The sequence below is a fragment of the Uloborus diversus genome, chromosome 7 (assembly GCF_026930045.1).
Source record: "Uloborus diversus isolate 005 chromosome 7, Udiv.v.3.1, whole genome shotgun sequence".
In the NCBI taxonomy this organism is placed as follows: Eukaryota; Metazoa; Arthropoda; class Arachnida; order Araneae; family Uloboridae; genus Uloborus; species Uloborus diversus.
In genome coordinates, this window is record NC_072737.1 from 147708167 (window position 1) to 147731978 (window position 23812).

Consider the following 23812-nt stretch of genomic DNA (forward strand, 5'->3'; position numbering starts at 1 on the left):
AGACGGAAATCCGTCCTGAGACGGAAGGTCTTGCACCCATGATCTCCTCCTATATTGGAACCGAAAAAGGCACAATTTGAAAAAAAGCAAAACTCTAAACGTTCCTGTTTTTCTCAAGAAGCTTAATCTGATCCGTAGGCAAGAAATTAAAAAATTTCCAAACCTTCAAAAAAGAATTAATTTTCACTAGTTAGCACAAAGGTATTAATAGAGAGAAGAGACTTTTGTTCTAGATTATCACTTTTCTACAATTACCCATCAAGTGTAATGTAATGCAGCAAAGATAAACGAAAAGAAAGTAAATAAGTCGGAAAAGCTCATTGCTAAAGCATATAAATGGATCATTTATCTATGATAAAATCGGAAAATAATTACACACAGATTTCATTCCAAGAATCGCTTGAAGACAAAGGGTTTCTTCATGCCGTTCACTGTTGTATCTATTCTTTGATGAAATCAGAATCTGTTGGGAATAACGTGTCCCGAGCTTTAGTACAGGTTTGTTACTGTTCATACTTTATCCCGATTTCGTATATTTTTGAAAAAAAGAGTGGAACATATCTGTTTAAAAAAAAAACTACTTAATTTTTATAGATTTTAAAATTTGTATGGGAAAAGGGGGGGGGGCAAGCATTCAAAGGGAAAAGGGACTAAGAGAGCTATTACTGTATGCAGTGGAACTCATCTGTCTCTTATTTCATGGGAAAACTTAAAAATTAGAGAAATAATGTTTTCTTAAAATTATAAAAATAATCATAACCAATTGGAACAAAGTCAAAGAACTAACATGTTGCTTTGCTTTGATATTGTTGAACATTTTGCTATATGTATGCACTTGCCCCAAAGCAGAATACTACTAAATTTGAGAAGTGCATCGCAGAACAAGTGTCTGAACGGCAGAACAATTCTGTTTAAATGCAAGGGAAAACTGACAAATTTGTACAGAAATTCTACATACTTCTGCAGGAACTGCAAATTTTATGCAAATATCTTCTAAATAAATGTAGAGTTTTGCAGAAATGCTACGCAATTCTTGAAAAATTCTTTAAATTTGAAGAAAATCTAAAATTTCCGCGCTGACGCTCATTTGGTAGAAAACTTGCTCAAAATCTTGACTTTTATGCATCATTTGCAGGAACTTATCTGCAGTCTGCAGAATTTGTGCAAAATAATATCTTTGGTTAGAAGATACTGGCAGAAGTTTTTGCATTTTCTATTAAGAATGTGTTTGAAATTTTAATTTCCTGCTTTTTTTCTGCAGTAAGACTGAGCACTGAACAAATAAATGAAATGTTCTTTTTACACTCCTGTATGAAGCGGTTTTGATTTTGGGATCACAGGTTTGGAAAAGGTCACATTTCTATGTGTACAATGCTTTGTTGAACAATTTTAGTCAAATGATTTAACATTGCAGAACATCACTAAGTATTCTGCTTTGGGACCTAATTGTTAGGATTACAGGTTTAACTAATTCTCATGATTACATTGATTGGTACTTTATGCACACCTGTAAGTAGGAAAATCATCTTTTAATGACTGTTTTTCAAAAATTAAGAGATTTTTACTTGATCCTCAATCAAAACAATGTAAATAGAACCATAAAAATTCATCAAATTCAACAAAATAACTGTTCTGAATGACTTGAATATTCAAGTAGTTTCTTCTCGGTTCAATAATGCCCCTTTCCCATCAGTTTTCAAGTCCCAAAAACATGGAATTCTAGAAAACTTGCCCTTTGTGCAGTTTTTCCTGGGGTACCATATTTTTTGGCCTACAATATGCAGTTAGAATATTTTGCGACCTAAAAACCAGGGCCGTGCCGTCCCTATGTTCAAGGTCGTCCGGCGCACGATGCCGCCAGATAGAAAAGGCGCCAAGCTCTACCAATCAAAAATGCTCCAAATGGGAGGGAAAAATCTCCCACCACAAAGATAAGATTGAACTTTTCGTTATATCTACAAAAGCAGCGGTGAAATTATACAGCTCATTAAAACAAGCAATCCTCTCTGAATGCGGAACTTAACTATATAAGAGCTGTGGCTGTTGATAGAGACTATCCGCCCACCTTAGTTGATTCCATTTATAAAAAACTTTGCAAAAAATCTCAAAATGTTGTTCTTAATAGAACTTTTAACACTAAGAATTTAGTTGTTCTGCCTTTCTTCCCTGGTATCAGTTTTCAGGTTGCTAAGATTCTGAAGCGATTCCAATTCCAAGTGTATTTTCTCCTATTAATAAACTTTCTTTCTCTTCTCTTAAAGATTCTATTCACCCTCTTAATTGCTGTGGGATCTATAAAATTGTTTGCAATTGCGGACTCGGATACATCGGACAGACCCGCCGTTCTTTGAAATTTCGGTTAAAAGAACATCAAAGCTATGTGAGAAAACAACAGCTGAATAAATCCAGTATTGCTCAACACTGTTGGGAATCGAATCACTCTTTTGATTTTAACTCTTATCAAATTATCCAAAAATGCCCCAATTCGTTGGATCTTGATTTTTGGGAATCTTTTCACATCCTGAGGAACCGTTCTAATTTAGTTAACGATCTTACTGCAATTCCCTATTTTTCCTCTGTGTGGACTCCTTTGTTAAAATTGGTTTAGATTTTCTATTATTTTTATGTAAACGTCGTACATTTCTTACTTTTATTTTTTCATTTTTTGCTTTCTTATTTCGTTTTGTGATTAACTAATTCCAATATGTTTATCCTTCACTCTGTTTTTTCTGCATTTCTCCATTTGATACATTGCTTCCATACATAGTTTTTCCCGCTGGTAAATTTATTGCTAATTTATTCAGAGTGGTTTCATTTTTGGACTTTTTGCATTGTTTATGGGTTTTCTTTTAAAATTTATTACTTAACGGTTTTTTCCTGATGGAATTATATAATAAATTTTGTCTCCATGTGTCATTTTATCTTTTTTGTTTTGTTTAATTTCTATTTTTTGATATTTATACTACCTCCTGTTCCACCGTGTTGCTTTTCTCGGATGACTTTTCATCCAAAAGCTCACACTTCTTTGCATTGAAAAAGGTGTTCCTTGTAACACCGAAACACGTGTCTGCAATCATTTGCAAGTTTTGTGCTTAATAACGTTGGATTACTGACATTTTAATTTTTCAGCACAAAGGTATTTATTCTTTATTTAGTTATTTCGGTATGTCTATAATTTCACAAGGTTGAGCATACGAAGCAGCGCAAGAAATTTGCTATTCCCTATTTTGGTTCTTGCGGTGAATATGTTATATTATAATTCGTGCAATATGTCTTTTTGTGATTTTTAACTCTTGTTCATGGTAATTTCACTGCAGCATGTTATCATACATTAAAAACTACTGTAAGCACATTTGCATATTATTTACCTGTGCGTAATATGCATATATTGTAGACAATGATTTAGATTAACTTTTTAATTCCGAAAAATGACAACTTGACCATAATTACTCAATTCCTCCACCCCATTTTTCTTCAACTATTTGTGTATTAAATTGAAGAAATAGCTTTGGACAATGTGTTTGTTTAGATATTAAATTCAATGCCTTTTTAACAATTGCGTATTTTCAAAACATTCGTTTTACCAGCAAGTTTTAGTTTCAGGTTTTAAAGTGGAATATTCTCTACAATATTATCCTTCAATTTAGAAATATAATCAGTACCCTCCTGTTCCGTGGGGCAACCAGAGGAGGTAGGGGGTCCACAGGGCACCCCTCTGGTTGCACCGCCTTGTGGCGGTCATATCATAACTGATTTACTAAACAATTGTTCGTTTAACACAATCACTTAATGTGGTACATCTACTTATGTATTTTTAAATAATTAAATAATAATTAGATAACCTGACTTTTGCTGCTGAGAGTGTGGTGGAGGGGAAAAAAAGATATCATAAAACTTGAAAAAATAGCCAAGCAAAATTTAAGCATGTTTTATTTCACTTATGAAATGTTTTAGTTCATCAAATAATATTTTCACCTTCAACTTTTATGACTTCTGTGCTCAATTTGTAAATCATATTTTTATGAAAAAAAATAAACGAAATTACTACATTAAAATTGGCCTTATACCTTCGCCCTTGTTATGAAGTTAAGTTGTCGACCGAAGTATTTTAAGTTACTGTCATAGAGGAAGGTTATGTACAGGGGCGGCATTTCACCATTTCATTTGAGGGGTCGAGTTCCTTAAATGTGTATAACTCCAAAGCGAAACCAAACACACATTAGCTAACAAGAATTTGTCATAAAATCGGTTTAGTATGAATAAAATTAGTGTTTAGATTCAATTAAAATTTTAGTTCATTGACTAAAAAGTTATCATACAAAACATCTCGCTACTAAAGGTTTTATACCTTTTGGAAAAGTTATAATATGCATGACTTGTGGAATTCGGAAGAGCAGGGAATCGTGTTACTAATCTATCAGTGCCCAATGTCGTGCTGTTTTGCCAGTTTAGCTAAATGGAAAAGGTATTTTTTTCCCTTTGTGCTTCGAAAATATTTCTCGAACTTCCTGAGACATAAAAAAAAAAAAAAAAAAAAATAGTTCTCTACTAGCTGAACTGATTGTAATAGTTAAAAAATAATTGAAGTAACACGAAGCTACTTCAAAAACCGTGAGGGGCTTAAAATGTTCATCATTGAATAATCTAGTCATGTCGGCGCTCTCAGCTTCAATGAGATATCATCTGCCTCTAGCTCTGTTATTCAAGTTTCCAGACTTATGAGTCCATAACAAGGACGAAACTGCAGTCTCTGGACGTGAAAACCATTCTATCTGTATACTGCTTGCAATTTTTCTTGCCTCATGCTAAAAATTTTACTCACAGTTGAAACATTTTATTTTTCGTTTTCAAAATCTAATCCAAATAACCATAATCCCAGCCAACCAATAAGAAAAATAATTATCATCAAATCCTGTGTTAATTTCATTTGAAACTGAATCCATTACTTCATACAAAATATTCAAAAATCATTTTTTTTGCCTCTTTAAAATTGGCTCAGAGGAAGAATTTTTTTGAAAATTTTCACGATTGATTGAAATATACATCTATAAAAAATCTTTTTTCAGTTTCAATTGTAGATTGAACTGTGGTAGTATGGTGCACAAATCAATTGTAGATTGAACTGTGGTAGTATGGTGCACAAATCAATTGTAGATTGAACTGTGGTTTGAACATTCGAGTAGCGGATTGAAGATATAAGATTTTAATATTTTAAAGCATTTTTCAAAACCTTTTCCCGATACAAACAAATTATATAAAAATTCAAACGAAGTCATACATGCTAAAGGGCATGAGCTTTTTCACCATTGAAAGAAGTGTTTTGCAATAATTCTTCCAGTCGTCAAATCACTGCTTTGAAGTTACAGAGAAATGTTTTTATCCTTTTAACTCTTGAAGATTATCTTGTGTCACTCCGCGATTGCATAATTATAGAGCCCCATAAAAGGTACTTGGTTGATATAACTTTTTTTTATTCAATAATCACATGCATTTTTAAGAAGTTTCTATGAAAGCATTATAATTTATTGAGCAGCTAAAACGTGTTTCTAGCAGAAAAAAGCGATGAACACTCACCACATAAATATACACTTAAAAAATGAGCGTAAAAGTGAATATAAAATATCCAGGAATTTTCTTGTGTAAACCATGCTGCTACACCACTTTTCACGAACCTCTCATATTGGTGGACCTACCATTGTTACACTGGGCACACAAGTGTGAAATATTAAGCCTTTATGAGGCAATGTCTTCTTTAGTTAAAATTAACGATGGTTCTCTATCAGTTTTCTATGTTCTGAAAAAGCCGAAAATACTTCATGAATTTCTATGTCATCATCCAAATAACAAAAAACATTTTTTCTACTCTGAGAATGTGTCGAGTTTCATTAAATAGTTGCTGAGAATCAGCGAGATTTCCTTTAATGAACATTGTTTTCCGACTTAGATAAATAGAATTCACCCATTTTCTATCATTCTGCTCAAAAAATTTGGGGGTGCGACCGCCCCTTCTTGACCCCCTTTTTTGCCGCCCCTGGTTATGTAGCTTTGAACTAAAAAAGAAGGAGTTTTGAAGCAGTTAAAACTAGGGCTCGACCGATGGCATTTTTTGGCCGATGGGCCGATGCCGATTGTTGGCCGATTGTTTAAAGATGGCCGATGGCCGATTGTTTTCCTCCAAATGGCCGATTGCCGATGGCCGATGCCGTTGGCTGATGGAAAAAAAAATCAAACAGAAATAAATTGATAAAATTGTCAGAGATTTAAAGGATGATTGATTCATTTCACTTTACTTCCTTTCTACGAATAAGGAATTGCAATCACAAAAAATAAAAAAAAAATCAGATTTTCACCTAAATTTTTATTTTACGATCACCCAATTTAAACTTCACAAGTTTTTTCGGCACATCTGTACATGCATATGTACCTAAGAACATGTAGATGACCGAAATATCCATTTTGAACGCTTCCTCAGTTAATTATCGCAAATTCTCTTGTGATGTCTTCATGCGCGTAAACTTACGTCACTCAAAAACGTTATGAAATAGTAAGTTGAAAACTCATACGTACGTAGTATGATCTAAAGGTTAGAGGACAAGTTGTATAAAACCTTACCCTGAATAGTTCACATTACCGAAGCAAATCTATCTACAAAATAGTCGCCTTGAACAACTATGCACTTCTGCCAATGTTCGTATAGCTTTTAGAAGCGCTCCTGGAAGACATTTTCACAACTTCCTGTAAGGCCTCTTGCGCTGCTGCTTTAACTTCATCGTAGGGAAGAAGGCGACTTTCATGTTGAGGATGCACGGTTCGATTGGTCAATACTCTGATATGACAAACAAATAACATAACATTTCGTCGGACTTAGCTCCGTGTGACTTTTACCTGTTCCCAGCAAAAAAACATTTGCATGGACGATGCTTTCCTCCGTCAAAAGAAGATAAAGCTGCATCATAGAAGGTAGCGAAAAATGGCTTTCAGAAGTGTTTCCAAAAGTTATATGAACACTGGCTGAAGTACATAGTCCCTCAAGGTAAACTTTTGAAGGTGGATGTGCTTCTGTAATGTGAAATATTTTAGGTCAGGTTTTATACAGCTTGTCCTGAACTTTTGGATCGTACTACATACAATCTATATAGGGTGTAGTTATGCTTCTCCTTTTTTGACTGCTGTACAATGAAAGATAAAGAACAACAGCCAAAAAAAAAAAGAAAGAAAGAAAAAAGGAAGAAAAACAAAAAGACTGTTTAATAAACAATTGATTTTTTTTTTAATTGAACATATAACTAAGATTTCAGTAATATTGTAATGATGTATGGATTTAAGTTCACTAAACATAGTTAAAAAACATTAAATTATGTTGTTAAATCATTCAAAAAAAATAAGAATAAAACTATGAAACCGTCAACAAATTACGCAATTGAATTGGAAAGATTGCACGTAGACATTTTTTAGTCATCAAATTAAAAAAAAAAAGATAACAGATAAATTACAATACTAAATCATAAAAGAAATATTTTTTTCTTATTAAAAATTTATGAATAGAAAATTTTGCATTTTTCAAAAAACTAAAACAGTGACATAAATTGTGCTGGAAAAAAAATTGCCATGCGAGGCTCTTAAAACGCAGCTATAAACAAAATCAATATTTACACAAAGTTAATAACTGAATACATATGACTACTTGATCTGATGTTTGCATACATAATATTGAACAATTAGATTGTTCAATTTTTTATGAAGCTTTACAAACAAGTTCAAATTTAATTGTTCAATTTAACAGTAATTTTCTGAAATTTGAAAAATTGCATAATAGAAAATCCTTGAAACTTTTCTATAAAAAACGAAAATAACTTATTCATTGATTTTATATAAATACATAAAAATAGTTACTTACAACAGAAAAAAAATCGATCGCTATTAATGATACAAAAAAGATGGCGCATTACGAAATGGAGACCTCTGATTTTGCAGTAACTCGGCCTAATATTTGTAGTACAGAACCGCTAAAACCAACACCTCGGAAGAGTTTCTGAATCTATTTCAGCACTTCCGAAGAAAAAAATTCAAAAGTCCCTTCGATTTCCGAATTGTGTCACCATTCAAAACGTCTTTCTTTAATCAATTTCTTAAATTAATGCTCTAAATTCTTTCTAAACAATAGATAAAGTTTGAAAAAAAAAAATCTCTAATTTTATGAATGGTGTTAGTTTTAAACAACTCAGGAGTATAACTAGAGTTTAATTTCAGAAATTGAGGGAGTGGGAGGAGGGGCACACAAGTGTTCTCGGAAATTCAAAATAGTCGTAAAAAATAGCGTTCAAAATAATCATAAACATTGAGCAAAAAACCCTTCCGAAACTTGCACCCGAGTTTGTATTGACTTGCAGTGGCGGATTTAAAATACAGAGTGTTTTAAAATGAATAGCGGGGTTTTGCCATCTCATATTTGTTTCCATGGTCTCCAATTTGGCAATATATCACCAAATGACCGTCAGTCTGAGACGCTATCTTAGTTTTGCATTGAAATAAGTAATTAATAGCCACAAAAAATGAGTAAAATGAGTAAATGAGCTTTTCAGAACACCCGATCGAAAACAAAAAGGGAAGTGCACAACTAGAACGTACGCACACCCCACACGCGAAAACTTATCCTTCTACAGTTTACCATTTTGGAGTTATGACTTATGAGAGATACTACGTACATCCAGCAGCAAAAAACAACGCAATAATTAACTTGTTTGGTACCTGAATGCAGTATTAAAAACTCTTTCAGGGGTGACTCAAATAAAAATTCATACTGAAATTTAGTAAACAATTTTATATTTAAACAACCTTTACTTTGTATTAAAAGGTAAAACATCAAAGGTCTTTTTTTTTTTTTTTCAAAAACATCGGCCAATTCCATCGGCTTTTCGAAGTTTTTAAGGCCGATGGGCCGATGTTTCTTGCAATTTAGCATCGGCCGCCGATGCCGATGCCGATGGCTAAATTGTTGAACCGTCGGCGCCGATGCATCGGTCGAGTCCTAGTTAAAACCAAAATGAAGGAGTTTGAAGGGTCGCTCGAAAAAATGTCCTAAATGAAGGAGTTTTGAAGGAGCGTACAAACCCTGAAAGAATTGATTTCTTTTTATTTTTCAAAAAAAAAAAAAAAAAAAACATCAGATAGAATCCCCCGAGTTTCATTTCTTATTCTAACATCAATAAATATGGCCTATACTCATATTTTAAGGCTTCAACTTCTATGAATTCCATTGGAGCCTCTTGTACCGTGTTTTCCCATAACACCATCAAAGACTGTCTAAAATTGCGTTTTTCAAACTACAAATTTCAAATTTTTTCCGGGGAGAACCCCCAGACCCCTCTTATTAAAATATATATATTTTTTCAATTTGTGGCCCCCTAAAAGTATTTTCTAGTTACGCCACTGTTCCTGTCGTCAGCTTTTAGCATTCATAAAAGTTTTATTGATTGTTCATCACTTAGAGATTAGATAGATATTCAAAGTGGCTTTAACTTAGATATTAAAATATTTTCTTCTTCCAAAACGCATTATTTGCATATCAGAGGAGCTGCTAAACTCGGAACAACTTCGAGATATGAAGTAAAAACGTACACCATATTGCGAAATTAAATATTCACACATTATTTTTTGTATAAATTGAATGCCAAACGTTTTTTTTTAATTTTATATTTGTCTACAAAACATTCCTCCAGGTATTAACTATATTTTCCTCGAACGCCAAAGCATAAAGTCGCTCAAAGGGCATTTGCACGACGGCACCAATCAGGCTTGGCGTGGCCCTGCTAAAGACATTGGCAGATGCTCTGTGGATATGTGTTTAGTACACAACATGTACCACGTGCAGATCAATGAAATATTTTTTTTTAATTCATAAACCGAAAAATATAATCCAATGTTTGCTTCATATATTTATACTGTGAACTATTGATAAACTAGTAAGAAATGTTGCAAACCAAAAACAGATGCTAAGAAATTACTAGGCAATTACAGGAAACGCTAAAATTAAGTTTGACACGCAGCAGCAAAGGAACATAAAAATAAGCTAAAAATACAAAGTTCTCAGCATATAAAAACCAGACAAGAATGATTAAAAATACAAAATCATACTTACTGTTAATCATTTTCCCCACCATGTGGAGGCAGTAAATTTAATTGCAAAGAAAATTACTACTCTCAGTTTAAAAATTTTTTTGGAATAATCTAAAAGAAAAAGTTTTAATTATTTTATGTTTTTAGATTATGATCTTTTTACTTGCTTGTATAAGGGGCATTTCACGGTATTTTTGACATTTGTGTAGAGTCCGTAACGTGACCTTTTTTTTTGCCATAACTTTTTAATTTACCATTCGATTTGCAAATTATTTTAATTTGAGTTAGTGTGCTGGTAGGAAAAGCTCAAAATAAAATAAGATGCTAATCAAAAAGTAAATTAAAAAGTTATGGCAAAAAAAGGTCATGTTACGGACTCTACATAAATGTCAAAAATACCGTGAAATGACCCATAAAGAGATACTCGGCACTCAACATTTTTTGCCATTTTGATGACAATTATTCCTCTGTTCTGGATTGTATTTTGAAATAAAATGTGCTTTCTTTTGCATCCAAACAAGTATTTAGAGCATTAACGAGGTCTAGGAAAGATGCTCTTGAAAAATCAATCTTTTAAACAAATTTTCCTTAAAAAAAAAGGAAGCTCACCATATAATACCCAGCGGCAGTAGTGTACGTAGGCTTTGGTGCGGTCCTCCACAAAATTTATAGCCCCCTTCCCCCCCCCCCCCCGCATTGGATTTACAAGTGTAAAAAAGTTAAAATTAAAAAAAAAATTAATTTTAACAGTGATATTTTTTAGTGCGTCCTCATACCTCTTGCTCCCACTCCCACCATGCTGCGAGGGTGCTTTGTAGGCAACTGCCTAGTGGACTATAATGCGTACCTGAAAATTTTTAAACTATTAAGTAGATTAAAGGCAGACTAGATCATCCAAAAACTGGCGTGTGTCCTTTGCCACAAGATTTGAAGGACCATATAACTGCTGATATTATTTTGTAAACAATGCTTTTAGGCTCTTAAGTTCTGCTGTTGACAAAGATAGCTAAAATTTGAAAATGACTGTAGCCAAAATTCAAGTTAAAAAGCTCTTGCGAAAATCACCAAAGCTCTTGCAAAAAACACCATCAAAGACTGTCTAAAATTGCGTTTTTCAAACTACAAATTTCAATTTTTTTCCGGGGAGAACCCCCAGACCCCTCTTATTAAAAAATATATGTATTTTCAATTTGTGGCCCCCTAAAAGTATTTTCTAGTTACGCCACTGTTCCTGTCGTCAGCTTTTGGCATTCATAAAAGTTTTATTGATTGTTCATCACTTAGAGATTAGATAGATATTCAAAGTGGCTTTAACTTAGATATTAAAATATTTTCTTCTTCCAAAACGCATTATTTGCATATCAGAGGAGCTGCTGAACTCGGAACAACTTCGAGATATGAAGTAAAAACGTACACCATATTGCGAAATTAAATATTCACACATTATTTTTTGTATAAATTGAATGCCAAATGTTTTTTTTTTAATTTTATATTTGTCTACAAAACATTCCTCCGGGTATTAACTATATTTTCCTCGAACGCCAGAGCATAAAGTCGCTCAAAGGGCCAGAGCATAAAGTCGTTCAAGTTATAAAGCTCTTGCGAAAATTTATTTGAGATAAATATGGGTGGAAAATGCTGAATTTATGCTAAAAATGAAAGGAATTTGCAAAATATCGACAAAGAGAAGTTTTTGAGGTAGGCAAGTTCCAGATAAATAGGTTTGAATGAACAAAAATTTGAAGGGGGAAAAAATCACATTCAAGAATAAATTGAATTAAAAAGTTGGTAATAAACAAAGCAATAAGTTATTGCCCTTAAACCAGGGCTTGGTAGAACTACATGCAAAATACTGACATACAGAGACTGCAGTTTCGTCCTCGTTATAGACTCACTAGTTTGGTATAGTAAATACCACACCAAGCTGGTGTGCTAAATTAATTTTAGCTTCCAGTTTGTTGGTAATCTCAACTTCAATAAGAGAACCTTTTGCCTCCAGCTGGGTTATTGACTATTTCAGACTATTGAGTTCATAACAAGGACAAACCTGCAGTCTTTGTATGTCATAACTGGGCTGTCAGTTTTTTGCATCAAAAAGTGTAAACTTATGCAAAACCTGGAAGGTTTAGAAAGACCTTGCAAGATTTCTTGTAAACAGGACAGTGTGTATCCATAAAAAGGTGTATTGGAGCGTAGAAATAATTCTTAGGAGGAGCTGGAACCCTGAAAGTTTCTACCTTGAGTGTGTGCTCTTGGTTTCAATGTAATGCAACTCATTTTTATTTATACTACCTACAAGTATATTTTTAAATTACAAAATTCCATGCAAGAAGGCTGCGAGTTCCCTGTTCATGCTCAATGTCTAAGGTAGGTGTTAAGACTAAGTAAAAGCCATGAGTTAAAATCAGTTAAACAGGGTAGTTTTTGCGACTTCTGATGCCATAATTTAAAAGGTTGAACTACTATTACTATTGAATTGTTACTATTTGAACTGTAAGAAAATTTAGCTGTTTTTATAACTAAACTAACTCATGTACTTGACATTGACTCCAGTTTTTCAAGCATTCGATAAAATATTTAACTTGTTTCAGTTAAACTTGGATGTAAATTCATTATTAAGCTTTGTTTTTTTTTTTTATATTTCTTTTTTTTTTCCTTTCTTTTTTTTTTTTTAAATTTTCTTTTAAATTAATTAAGATGAAATCAAGAATAAGGGATAATTCATTGAGCATTGAGATTTGCTAAGAAAGCCACTCAATACGTTATAAAATGTATGTTGTGTGTTTTAAAAATTTATTTTTTGTGAAATGAGAAATAATTGTTTAAATTTCAATAAAATAACCACTTGAGATTATATATGTTCTATATTTAGTGAATTTTTGTCGAATTTGGCATTTATTTTTCATATTGTTTAATTTTTAAGTCAAATATATGTCCACATTATCATTACAAATCATTCAAATATAATCCCTCCTGAATGTTTGGATACAGTGTTTAAAAGATAATAATGAAAACCTAATTAAGAATAGTAAACTAAATACATGAGACTTCTAATTGTGAACTTGCTTTCGTTACAGATGATTCTACGTTCAGATGGTCGTTTTGGATTCCCAGGTGGAAAGGTTGATGAAGGAGAAGACGTATTAACTGCACTGAATCGAGAACTTATAGAAGAAATAAATTTGAATAGTAAATACTTTTTCACTCAAGCAAATTATCTTTTTACGCATCGAGTAGTAGGAAAAAGTATGTACCTTCATTTCTATGCAAAAGAAGTTTTGCCAGAAGATTTGTTAAAGATCGAAAAAGATATTTTGAATGGATCAGCATATGGTCAAGAAGTAAGACTCTAGTTTTCTTCGTAGTTTTTTCAGTTGACTTTCAATAACTCGAAGTCTTAAGGGACTAGCTAAAAACTTGGAGTTATCGGAAGCTCCCTTCCTAGCCTTCTCAAGGATAATTTCTATTTCCTTTTTTTAGAAATAGTGCTCAATAGATAGTCTTAACATTCAGGATTAGGTCAAAATTAATTATTAGTACTCCTAAAAAATACTTTACTGAGAATAAATTTAATTAAGATAATTACTCATTTGGGAAAATGAAGGTATTTTTGATTGCTTACTACTTTTTTTTTTTTCTTTTTTTGTTTATCGCATCTTTAAAAGTCATAAAATTTGTAAATACGATTAAATATTGACTTATCCAGTTTCAGAATTTTCCAGCAACTGCAGTAAAATATTTGAGGAGTCTGATACTTGTTGATTGGTTGGAGTGGTAAAAATTCTTTACCATCACCTTCATCAGAATCTATGCAAGCAAACTCTCCATGAATAGTTTGCATAATTGCTTCATTGGACGAGTATTTACATGAGGTTACATTTTCATCAGTGTTTATTAAATATTTCATTTATGTAACAGAGTTTTTTGCAAGGGGAAGAGAAATACCATTAAAGAGTACAATTGTAAATGAATTCTCCTTATCATACAAGCTGATAAGCAAAGCAATGTGTTAACTTTGTATTGTAACACACTAAATTATTTTGAGACTCAATAAAAAAACTTCAAGATCAAGGAATATTTGAGTTATCGAAAGTTGACTGTTTAATGCTCCTGTTAAATTTTACTGACATCTGTTTATATAAAAAAGAAAATCTATAGATTTGAAGAAATTTTCAGACTTTTTTTTTTAACATTTCAGTCAGTGAATTTTTTAAATGTTGGCGTCAATTTTTTAATTTTGTTATATTCCTGATAATTTTTGAGGCAATAATTTTGATATTTTAATCTTTGATACAAAAGCGTCATCTATAAATTTCGTTTTTAAGTTAAAATGAAATGTTTCACTGATCTGTACTAGCCCAGCTACAAATAGGGGTTCTCCATTCTGTTTTTTTGAACAATCACGATTGCTTATTGTTCTCACTTGACTGTTTTTGATGTCCTATCATTTTATTTTCCCACCACCACCCTCCGCACCATCACCGTCGACCGGCTCCTCACGATGGTGCGGTGCACCTATACTGCCATGCTAAGCACAGATGTGGTATCTGCAGTAGAGCTCAAAATGAGAAATTGACGATTAAAGTTTTACAACTCGTTTCTTTGATTTATGACTTAATTAAATGCTCAACTTGCGGTAGTTGTTTCGTAAATAACTTATCTAAAGACCGTGAGAGAGTATTTTTGTAAAAATCGTAATTTAAAATTAATAAATGTAGTTACGACAAATTTTCTTTTCAAAACCTTTTCATATACTAAGCTATTTTCACCGTAAGTGACAATTAATAGGCATTTTTAAGGGTATCTGCACAGATACGACAAAAGTAGCTTAGTAAAACGTGTTCAAAGTATCATTAAATAATACTAAAAACATCTGCTTTCTTTGAACTTAGCTGTTTCGCTTTATTTTGTTAATACAAATCTAACAGAATCTGCCTTCTGAAAGATACCATTTTCAAAACTATGGACACTGTAATCCATAACAATTTTCTGTTTTTTATATTCAAAGAACGTGTTTTTTATAATGTTTTACTTTCTAGATTCATTTTTACCGAACATGAAGATAATTTTGACAGCAGACGATACTTAAATAAAAATATTACTAGCCGTAGAATGAAATGCGGTTGTTTGCCTGAAAGAATTAGATATGAATATTTTACATGCATTTCATTTTTAGAATTGCATTTTAAATAAACATTTAAATAGAAAAAGATGAATATTTACTTTAACAATTATGTAAAGTTGTATTAGTTTTTATTATCAACCTGTATCAACTATTCAACGGTAAACTAATTTTAATATTCTGTGTTACAAAAAACTGCTACATTACTAAATATGCTGCTTTACTAAGGTATAAAAGTCGTATCTACAAAAAATACTAAGGAAAAAAGTGGTAACTGCGCAGATACCACTTTAAAGGCTCAGTATTTGTCACTTACGTTCAAATTGCCTTAGCAAACTACACAAACTGTGCAGTTACGACTTTTTTCTTAAAGCTTTTTTTAATATTTCGCGTTCACAAATCGCCAAAAAACTTGACATTTAGGTAAATTAAATTACTAACGATCACCTGGTGACAATAACTCAATTTTGATAAAATGTGCAGATACCACATCTGTGCTTAGCACGGCAGTATAGCGAAAGCCGTCCCAGGTTGCATCCATGTCCTACACACACGCATACATACAGACACCTATACATACACAACTACCCACACATTCATGCCTGCACACAGACACAAACACATTTGCCTACATACATACCCCCCCCCCCCACACACACACATTCATAAGCAGAACAACCCACACTTATACCAGCACACAGACACAAACACACACGCCTGCACACACACACATACAAACATATACACACACATACACATACCCCCCCCCACACATTTATACACACAACTACCCACACACTTATGCCAGCACACAGACACAAACACACATGCCTACACACACAAACACATACCCCCTACACCCCCCCCCCCCCCACATACACACACTCGTGATTGCGAAAAACTTAGTTTGAATTCAAGATGTCAAAATTCAAATTATTATTATTATTATTTTTTTTTTTTTTTTGATTAGATAAACTACTCTAATAGAATTGGCAATAATGTTAAAAACCAACTGCTGAAATCCAAATATCTGATGAACAGGCATTTTGCCAAGAATACTGAATTTGAATGAAAGTGATTTAAGTAAAACAATATTTTTTCATTCTTTATACTCTGCTTTCAAAGGGCAATTTCATAGTGCTTCAAGATTGTTTGTCTTTATAATTCTGCTTTGTTTTGAATTTTTGTTACTCTGAAATTAACTGCAAAGAATTACGTCAATGGCAATATGTGTTAGGCTTAGGCAAACCAAATGATTGCCAAAAGTTGCTAGGATTTTCTATCAAGCATGTAAAGATAAATAATATTGAATCAAAATACATACCTAAATTTTAGCAAATTATTCTAAAGTACAGTCGACGCTCGTTATAAGGACCCCTGTAGTCCAAACAAAATCGGTCGCTATAACGAGAGGTTGTTGTAATGTACTGCATGTTATTAAGTAATATTTTAAAATGCATGAATAACTGATGATAATTATGCTTTGAATAATTGCTTATAATTATGCTTCATTTTGAAAAAGAACCAAGAAACTAACAAGACAACAAAATAATTTTTAAAAAATTTTGAAAGTTTCTTTCTTTTTTAAAAAATTTTATGTTGCAATTGCAAAAGCTTTCTTTTTTTTTATTTTTTCAAACAAATATAATTCGTAATGTCTACAATTTGTGTTCGGTTTTCATCATTTCTTTGACCCTATACCAACAAATTTTTTTTTCAAAGGAAATATTTTACCTTTAGAAACATAAAATGTTTAAATATTAGTTTTTGAATAGTTAGTCCTGAGGATAATAGAAAAATTGAAATTTAGTTTGGACGTCATACTGGAATGAATAGTTCAGTTTGGACACTCAAATGGACAGTAAAATAACATTACATCTATGGAATAAAAAATAGGACTTCATGCATCAGTCGCTATAACGGAAGGGTCACAGTAACAGGAGGTCTTTCTATAGAGCGTTGACTGTATTAAAAATTACAATAATAGAACACCTCTTGAGGAAAAATTTTAAACTCTTTTGATATAAAATTATCTTCTCAAATCCAAAATTACTACATACTTGCCAACTTTTGGAGATTGATATCAGTAAAGCTTCTATATAAACACCTCTCAATGGATCGAAAGTTTGCTTAAACTTGATTAGGTTGCCCAAAAATAAGAATAATGTATAAATACGAGTGCTAAAGGTTGATAAGGTTCAATCATAAATAAATAAACTGACATAATTTTAAGAAAGCCTAAAATGATGATAACCACTAAATTTGAGTTACTAGCAACATTTTCCAATTTTTTAACATTTTATCATCAAAATTCCTTGTTTTTTATGCTCTGACACCTTAAGCGTCTGAAATCAATTTCTAAAACAATTGTATTTCTGAATTTTTCATAAATCCCAACATAAACTTAACAAAGTGCATTGGTTCAACACAATACTACTTTTACAAGTAGTATTGTGTTGAACCAATTCGGATGCAACTGGGCATGCAAGCCCTCTAGTATAGAATATGAAATATAAAAATAGTAAAAATAATGGTAAATACAAACTTAGTGATGTATATGTGGTAGAATCACATAATAGACAAAATGGCCGAATTTTACAGAAGTGGATGTAATCGGATTTCAAAATATGTAAGTAATCGGGAATAATAAGTAAGAGTGTAGAAACGTAACCGATGCGAAAGAGGAAGGCCATGACAGCTGCGAGTGACTCACACCTCGCTGTCCGCCCGGGGTGAAAAGAATGTAGTAGCGAAACATAAACAAATCAGCGAAATCCTGCTATACTAAGCAATTATTTCTACTTTCTAGATAACTGCTCCTGCTTTTTAAACTCTAGTTGAAATGAAACGGAAATTATGGAGCATACTCATACTACATACAAATAAAAACAAGTACATTGTGAATTTTTTTATTTTCCTATATCTGAAAAATAAAAATTTTTTGGAAAATATTTTATACACATACAATATTCTTTTTATTTATTTATTTATTTATTTATTTTTTTTTTTTCAAATTTCCTCAAATATTTCTTCATTTCAAAATTTGTTATTGAGCTGCAAATAAGCATATATATTGTTTTTAATGAAAAATAAATCATAGTGTAAGCGTACAATAAATAGCTTGGCAAAGAAAAAATAACTATGTGTAATTAAATTATATATAAATAATTATAATTAAAAAAGAACAATACTTCTAAAATGTTATTTCAAGTTTCTGTATTTTATTACAACAAAATGTTAAAAAGCATTTTTTTTTTTCAAAGCAAAATTCAAGTGTAATAATAATGAGCAAATAAATCTAAAATTTGATGTAGAAAATCAAAGTTTGAGAAGCTCCACCTAACTTTTAACTTGATTTTAATAAAAGAATTAAATGTTATTTAATTAATGTAACAAAAATAGTATTTATTATACATATGCATATGTCCTAAATAATTCATTTAAAAAAGTTTAAATATGGAAACAGAATCAACACAAAGAGCAATGAGTCAAACATTTTATTTAAAACATGATTGAACTTTTGTAAAAGTCAATAAAGGAAAAGCTTAAACTGTTTGTTGAGTAAAAATTATTTTATACAAAACAGATTATTGTGAATTTATAGATAAGTAAAACAGTTTTTTATAATATTTTAAATTGTATTTTAATGACACCCCAAAAATTACAATGTATCATTTAAAGTTCCAGCATGAAGTCTGTTGGTGGCTTTTCTTATAGTTCTGACACAGCAAAAAAGTATAATATAATACATTTCTCAACTCATTCAATAATTTTAAGTGTTTTGAATCCAGTACAGGTACGTTGTTATAAAATCAAATAGCTCTCAAACACATGATCTACATCTGATCAGATAAAATGTGAATGTATGGACTCAGTTCACAAAATTTTTGATACATAAAAGGTTTTTCAAAAAGTTAAATCAAGGGAAACTTGCCATATGACTACAAAAAATTATTATGATAGATTTATCAAACTGAATTTTTGCAAATAAAAGCTATAACAATTTTTCCCTTATTTTTAACATGTAACATTCATAATGTTATTTCAACCAAATTCTTAACACTTCATAATAAATTTCATTGTTTACATCTCAAATCATGTGCAGGGTTTAGACAGATTTTAGGTCCTTTGAGGTAGTCGACTGTATATTATTGACATCAATATTTCAACCATAGAAAAATGACGCAATGCATAACAATATACTTCTCCAATCACCCAATAATTTTTTGTATTTTGTATATAATAAAGGCGTGTAAATGTGTATTGGGTAAGAAACACTAAGCAAAGGCAGTTATATATCATTGATAATACTATAGTACATATTAATTTGTAATGAACATAAAAAACTCAACAAAATAAGTTTCTTTTCACAATTGTCAAATTTTTATCCTTCACGAAATATAAATGAATCACTCAAAAGTATTCTATTCAATCCTTATAATTTTAAAATTTGAACATTTCTATTGCAATAAATATTCTTTAAAGCTATTGCAAAGAAATTAAATAATTATTTCAGTATCAAACTACTGAAAGTTTGTTTATAAAACATTAGTAACATGGATAATTTGTTTAAGTAAAAAAATTTCCAGATTGTTTAAAAAGAAACTTTGAACCTCCTATATTAAAAACTTGTTTTTTGAACTTGAAACATTTTGCGATATCAGTACTGCAGTAAGGCTATTACTGAAAAACATTTATCAAACAAATTAGGGTGCACTTTCATTCATATATATAATAAATACTGCATTAACACACAGGAGAGATAAGGTAAAAATTAGGATGCACATGTGTTCGAACAATTTATTTGAAATAACATCTTAAATTTCAAGCAGGTTATAATTTATAAAAATATGAAAACATGCTGACTGTGAGACAATATGAAACAAAATAATACTAAGATAAACTTTTACTTACAATAAAGTAAAGCAATTTTACTTTGATTTGAATTTTTTTAACTTGCTCTCTTGTAAATTTACCAGATTTTTGTCTTTCAAAACCTTAGTGTAATTTTTCAAACAAATGTTGTTGAAAATGCAGATAATTTTGTTAATTGAATAAAATAACTCCTTTCCACATAAATCACATTTTTCGTGTAAAGAAAACAGATCACAATTGATCAAGTAAAATTTAAAAACATTTTCGAGAACTTTATGCTGCTGCATGCTGCACTTTTGGAACTTCTCTTCAAAATTAGGAGTAAGGATTTCTTTAAAAACACAATACAAGTGTATAAGCACATGTAGGACAAGCCTTGATGGTTTTTTTAACCCTCCTCTGTTTAAAATACTAATGAAAGAGTCAGAGTTACTATCTGAAATTGGTGTTAGGTCATTTGCATTTGGCTCTATCATAATGTTGTGGTTTGAAACATAGTTTCCAAAACACTCATTGCAAGAGATATTCAATTTGAATACACAATATCCAGCAATATAAGTTAAAACTTCTACTTCGTCCACGCTTACATCGATACTTATGTCGCATAAAATGTCGTAAAAATCACTGATGTCAGGTTCCTCAACATCACTTGATATAGTATCACTACTACTTAAACTTCTAATTGAAATTTGGCCCAGTTTGAAAGAATTAAGCTTTAGGATACTCTTGATTCTGAGCTTCCTCTCACTTTCACAAATGTCAATAACGGAAACATGGTAGTTGCTTCCAGACATTTGACGATATATTCCAAATCTGGATTCCAAACAGTCTGTTTGAAATTTTCCGGTGAGAACGTAAGAACTTCCTTGCTGAAGCAAATGCTTTATAATAGACAACATGCACTTAGTTGTCTGAGTAAGTGCATAAAAAGTTTCCTCACTCAAGCATCCAGAGCGAGGCTTCAACTTCATTTGCTTCCAAGCCTCAACCCAAGAAAGAAATTTCTCCAGAAATTGAAATATTTCATCGTCAAGAGAACGGAATGGCAAACAATTCGCATTTCGTTTTAGAATTCCAACCTTAGGATTTTTGATGTTCATGATATTCCACCACTTCCTTCTTTATCACATTCAAAAAATTAACCGTGGCCTCCCAGTTTTGAAAAATATTCTGCTGTCCATACATTTGAACAGCAGCTTGTGTGCATTCATCAAATACATTGAGAGCCAAGTTTACATTTTGCCTTTCAATACTTGTGGGATAAACAGTTTTAAAAGTCAACTCTTGTGAGCATATTTCACAATACAGGTCCTCTCAATGTTAAAAACTTTCCTTAAAAAAGAAAATTTTACAGAAACAGTCTTGGTAAAGTCATTAAAATCTGGACACAGAAATGTTTTTTCAGAATCTAACTGATTCAACAAGTTATTTCTTATTGACTTCATGATATGCACAGAGTCGAATAATAAAAATAAAGGTTGTGAATCGTCAAAAGGATTTTTAATGCAGATATTGTCATCTGCCAGAGGTCGAAGATTCTGGAACATGTTTCTGTTTATTCGGTTGTTGTCAGATATTAATGACAGAACTTTAAAATTTGTTAGACTTAATATCAACAGAGCACTTCTCGTTAACTCCGTCAAATCTGTCGCACTCGTGTTTTACGGGTACTAATCCAATGATATACTTTTAATTGCTAAAAACTGAAGTTATCATGAAAGCTTGAACGGAAGTAGCTTCAGTTTTAGCTTCATTTTCAGCAAACCCATAAAGAGCCTTACCTTTGTATGAAATGTTTGGTTTCACATGTACTTCATCAATCAACAAATTGAGAGTTTGCTCATGAGAGCTTTGACCCTTTTTTTCTAAATATAACACATTACTGTCATTATTGGTTGATGCTGACAAACTCAGAGATGAAGTTAGTCTTTTCAGATGTCTAACTGATGGCAAATACAAAAGCTGACTCTGTCGAAGCTCTTCATAGGCAGCAGTTGACTTGATGTACACAGAATATGCCAAAGTAGTGAGATGGGGACTATACCTTCTACCACTTGCTGATTTTTTATGAAGCTTTATTTGCTCAAGCATAAACATTTGAAAGGAACACTCATCTTCAGTTTCTTGCCCTAATTTATCCCATGCTTCTACAGCAGCAGAATATGGATCTTCCGAACATTTTAGATGGTTTGTTTCGGAATAGTTATAAATGAAAGTCAGGATGTTTTCTACATCACTCCACAAGCTTATTTTTTCAGTATTGTTCAAAATGTGTGCTAGATGTTTCCTAAGATCTAATTGTTCTTGCATTATGAAAACGCTTAGATTTATCTCATTGTCAATTGTGACACTTTTCAGCACTTCTGGGGAAGGATGATAACTCATGTATAAAACATAAAATTTCGACTCCGAACAGTAAACTAAAATATTTTCTCGTTGAAAGGAACTTTCCATCTTGACCAAAAAGCCATCAACAAATGCTTCAAAATTTGGTATTTGATCCTCCTGTACAAATGTTGAGATCAGCTCACTATTCAGTTTGGATATTTTATCCTCTTTGCTTGGCCTTTTTTTGGAAGTTACTATTTCACTTAAATAGGAAGGACATCCATCAAATATGCATGCATATGCATCATCGGACAAAAAAGGACTCTTGCGTTTAATTTTGTAAATTATGCCTTTGGAGTCTGTAAAATCCTCTTCACGAATTACCATATCACTTCGGAAATGTTTTTCACACACAACCGAGTGCTTGGTAGGTGTGAAGTTTAGTCGAGGGATTTTTTTCAACCATAATTTCTTTCTTTCATCATCCTTTGGAAACTTGAAAACGCTTACGTACCCCACAGAATCTTTAGATGTATAATTAGACTTGCAAGCCGGCACACAACAACGGTCCGGCATGGCGAACATGATGAGAAGCAAAACAGCAAATGGCAAGAAATAAAATTAACTAATGATGAGAAACAATAACAATAATAACGAGGAACTTTAACAATAAAACTTAACAACAACGTAAAACTTTAACGATACAAAACGGGTAGAATTTTAGCATAATCGAGAAATAATTCGCACATGTAAACAAGCCAGCAAGCGGAAAGCCACAATGCGGTTGAGATTACAGTCGGACGGCAAGCAATGAGTCACCCAACTTGCGGCGCTAGTTGTCAGGGCCTCCTTATAGCGACGGTTACGGTAGAAATCAGCTAAAATGCGTAAATTTTACGCTTATCCATAAAAGTTGGCAATTCTTATATAGCTTTTCTTGTTTTGCTTTTCAGATTTTGGGTTTGTTTCGAGTTCCTACATATACTGAGGAAGATAATTATAAAGGATTTCCAGCTTTCCTTTCTAATAATTTTGCTGCAAATTCTAAGTTACAACTTCTGAATTTTTTGCTTCATGCCAAGGTTTTATGCGGAGAAGAAATTGATAAAGCTATTTCATCATCAAAGGATACATACTTCAATTTCATATGAATTGAATCAAGTATAATATTTTTCAAATGTACAGGAAATTTTAATAAATTCTACATTTGTACATTTACGTTTTTTTTTCAAATAAATATATGATTTGTAGACATAATGTTCATTTATTTTTGTTTTATTTAAGTCAATTTTAGAAAGTTACATCAAACTTAATCACATGTACACCAAGCATTGTTACATATTGTTTCATCAGGTACGCCAGCAAATTAGT

The 23812-nt window shown here is 31.8% G+C and overlaps 1 protein-coding gene across 1 annotated transcript; it reads left to right on the plus strand.

The window, feature by feature from the left end:
* Positions 1-282: 282 nt before the first annotated feature.
* On the plus strand, positions 283-23695 carry LOC129225612 (U8 snoRNA-decapping enzyme-like). Its single transcript, XM_054860078.1, has 3 exons — positions 283-498; positions 13194-13457; positions 23395-23695. The coding sequence occupies exons 1-3, from the start codon at positions 337-339 to the stop codon at positions 23590-23592; spliced, it is 624 nt and encodes a 207-aa protein (XP_054716053.1). The 5' UTR covers positions 283-336; the 3' UTR covers positions 23593-23695.
* Positions 23696-23812: the final 117 nt, after the last annotated feature.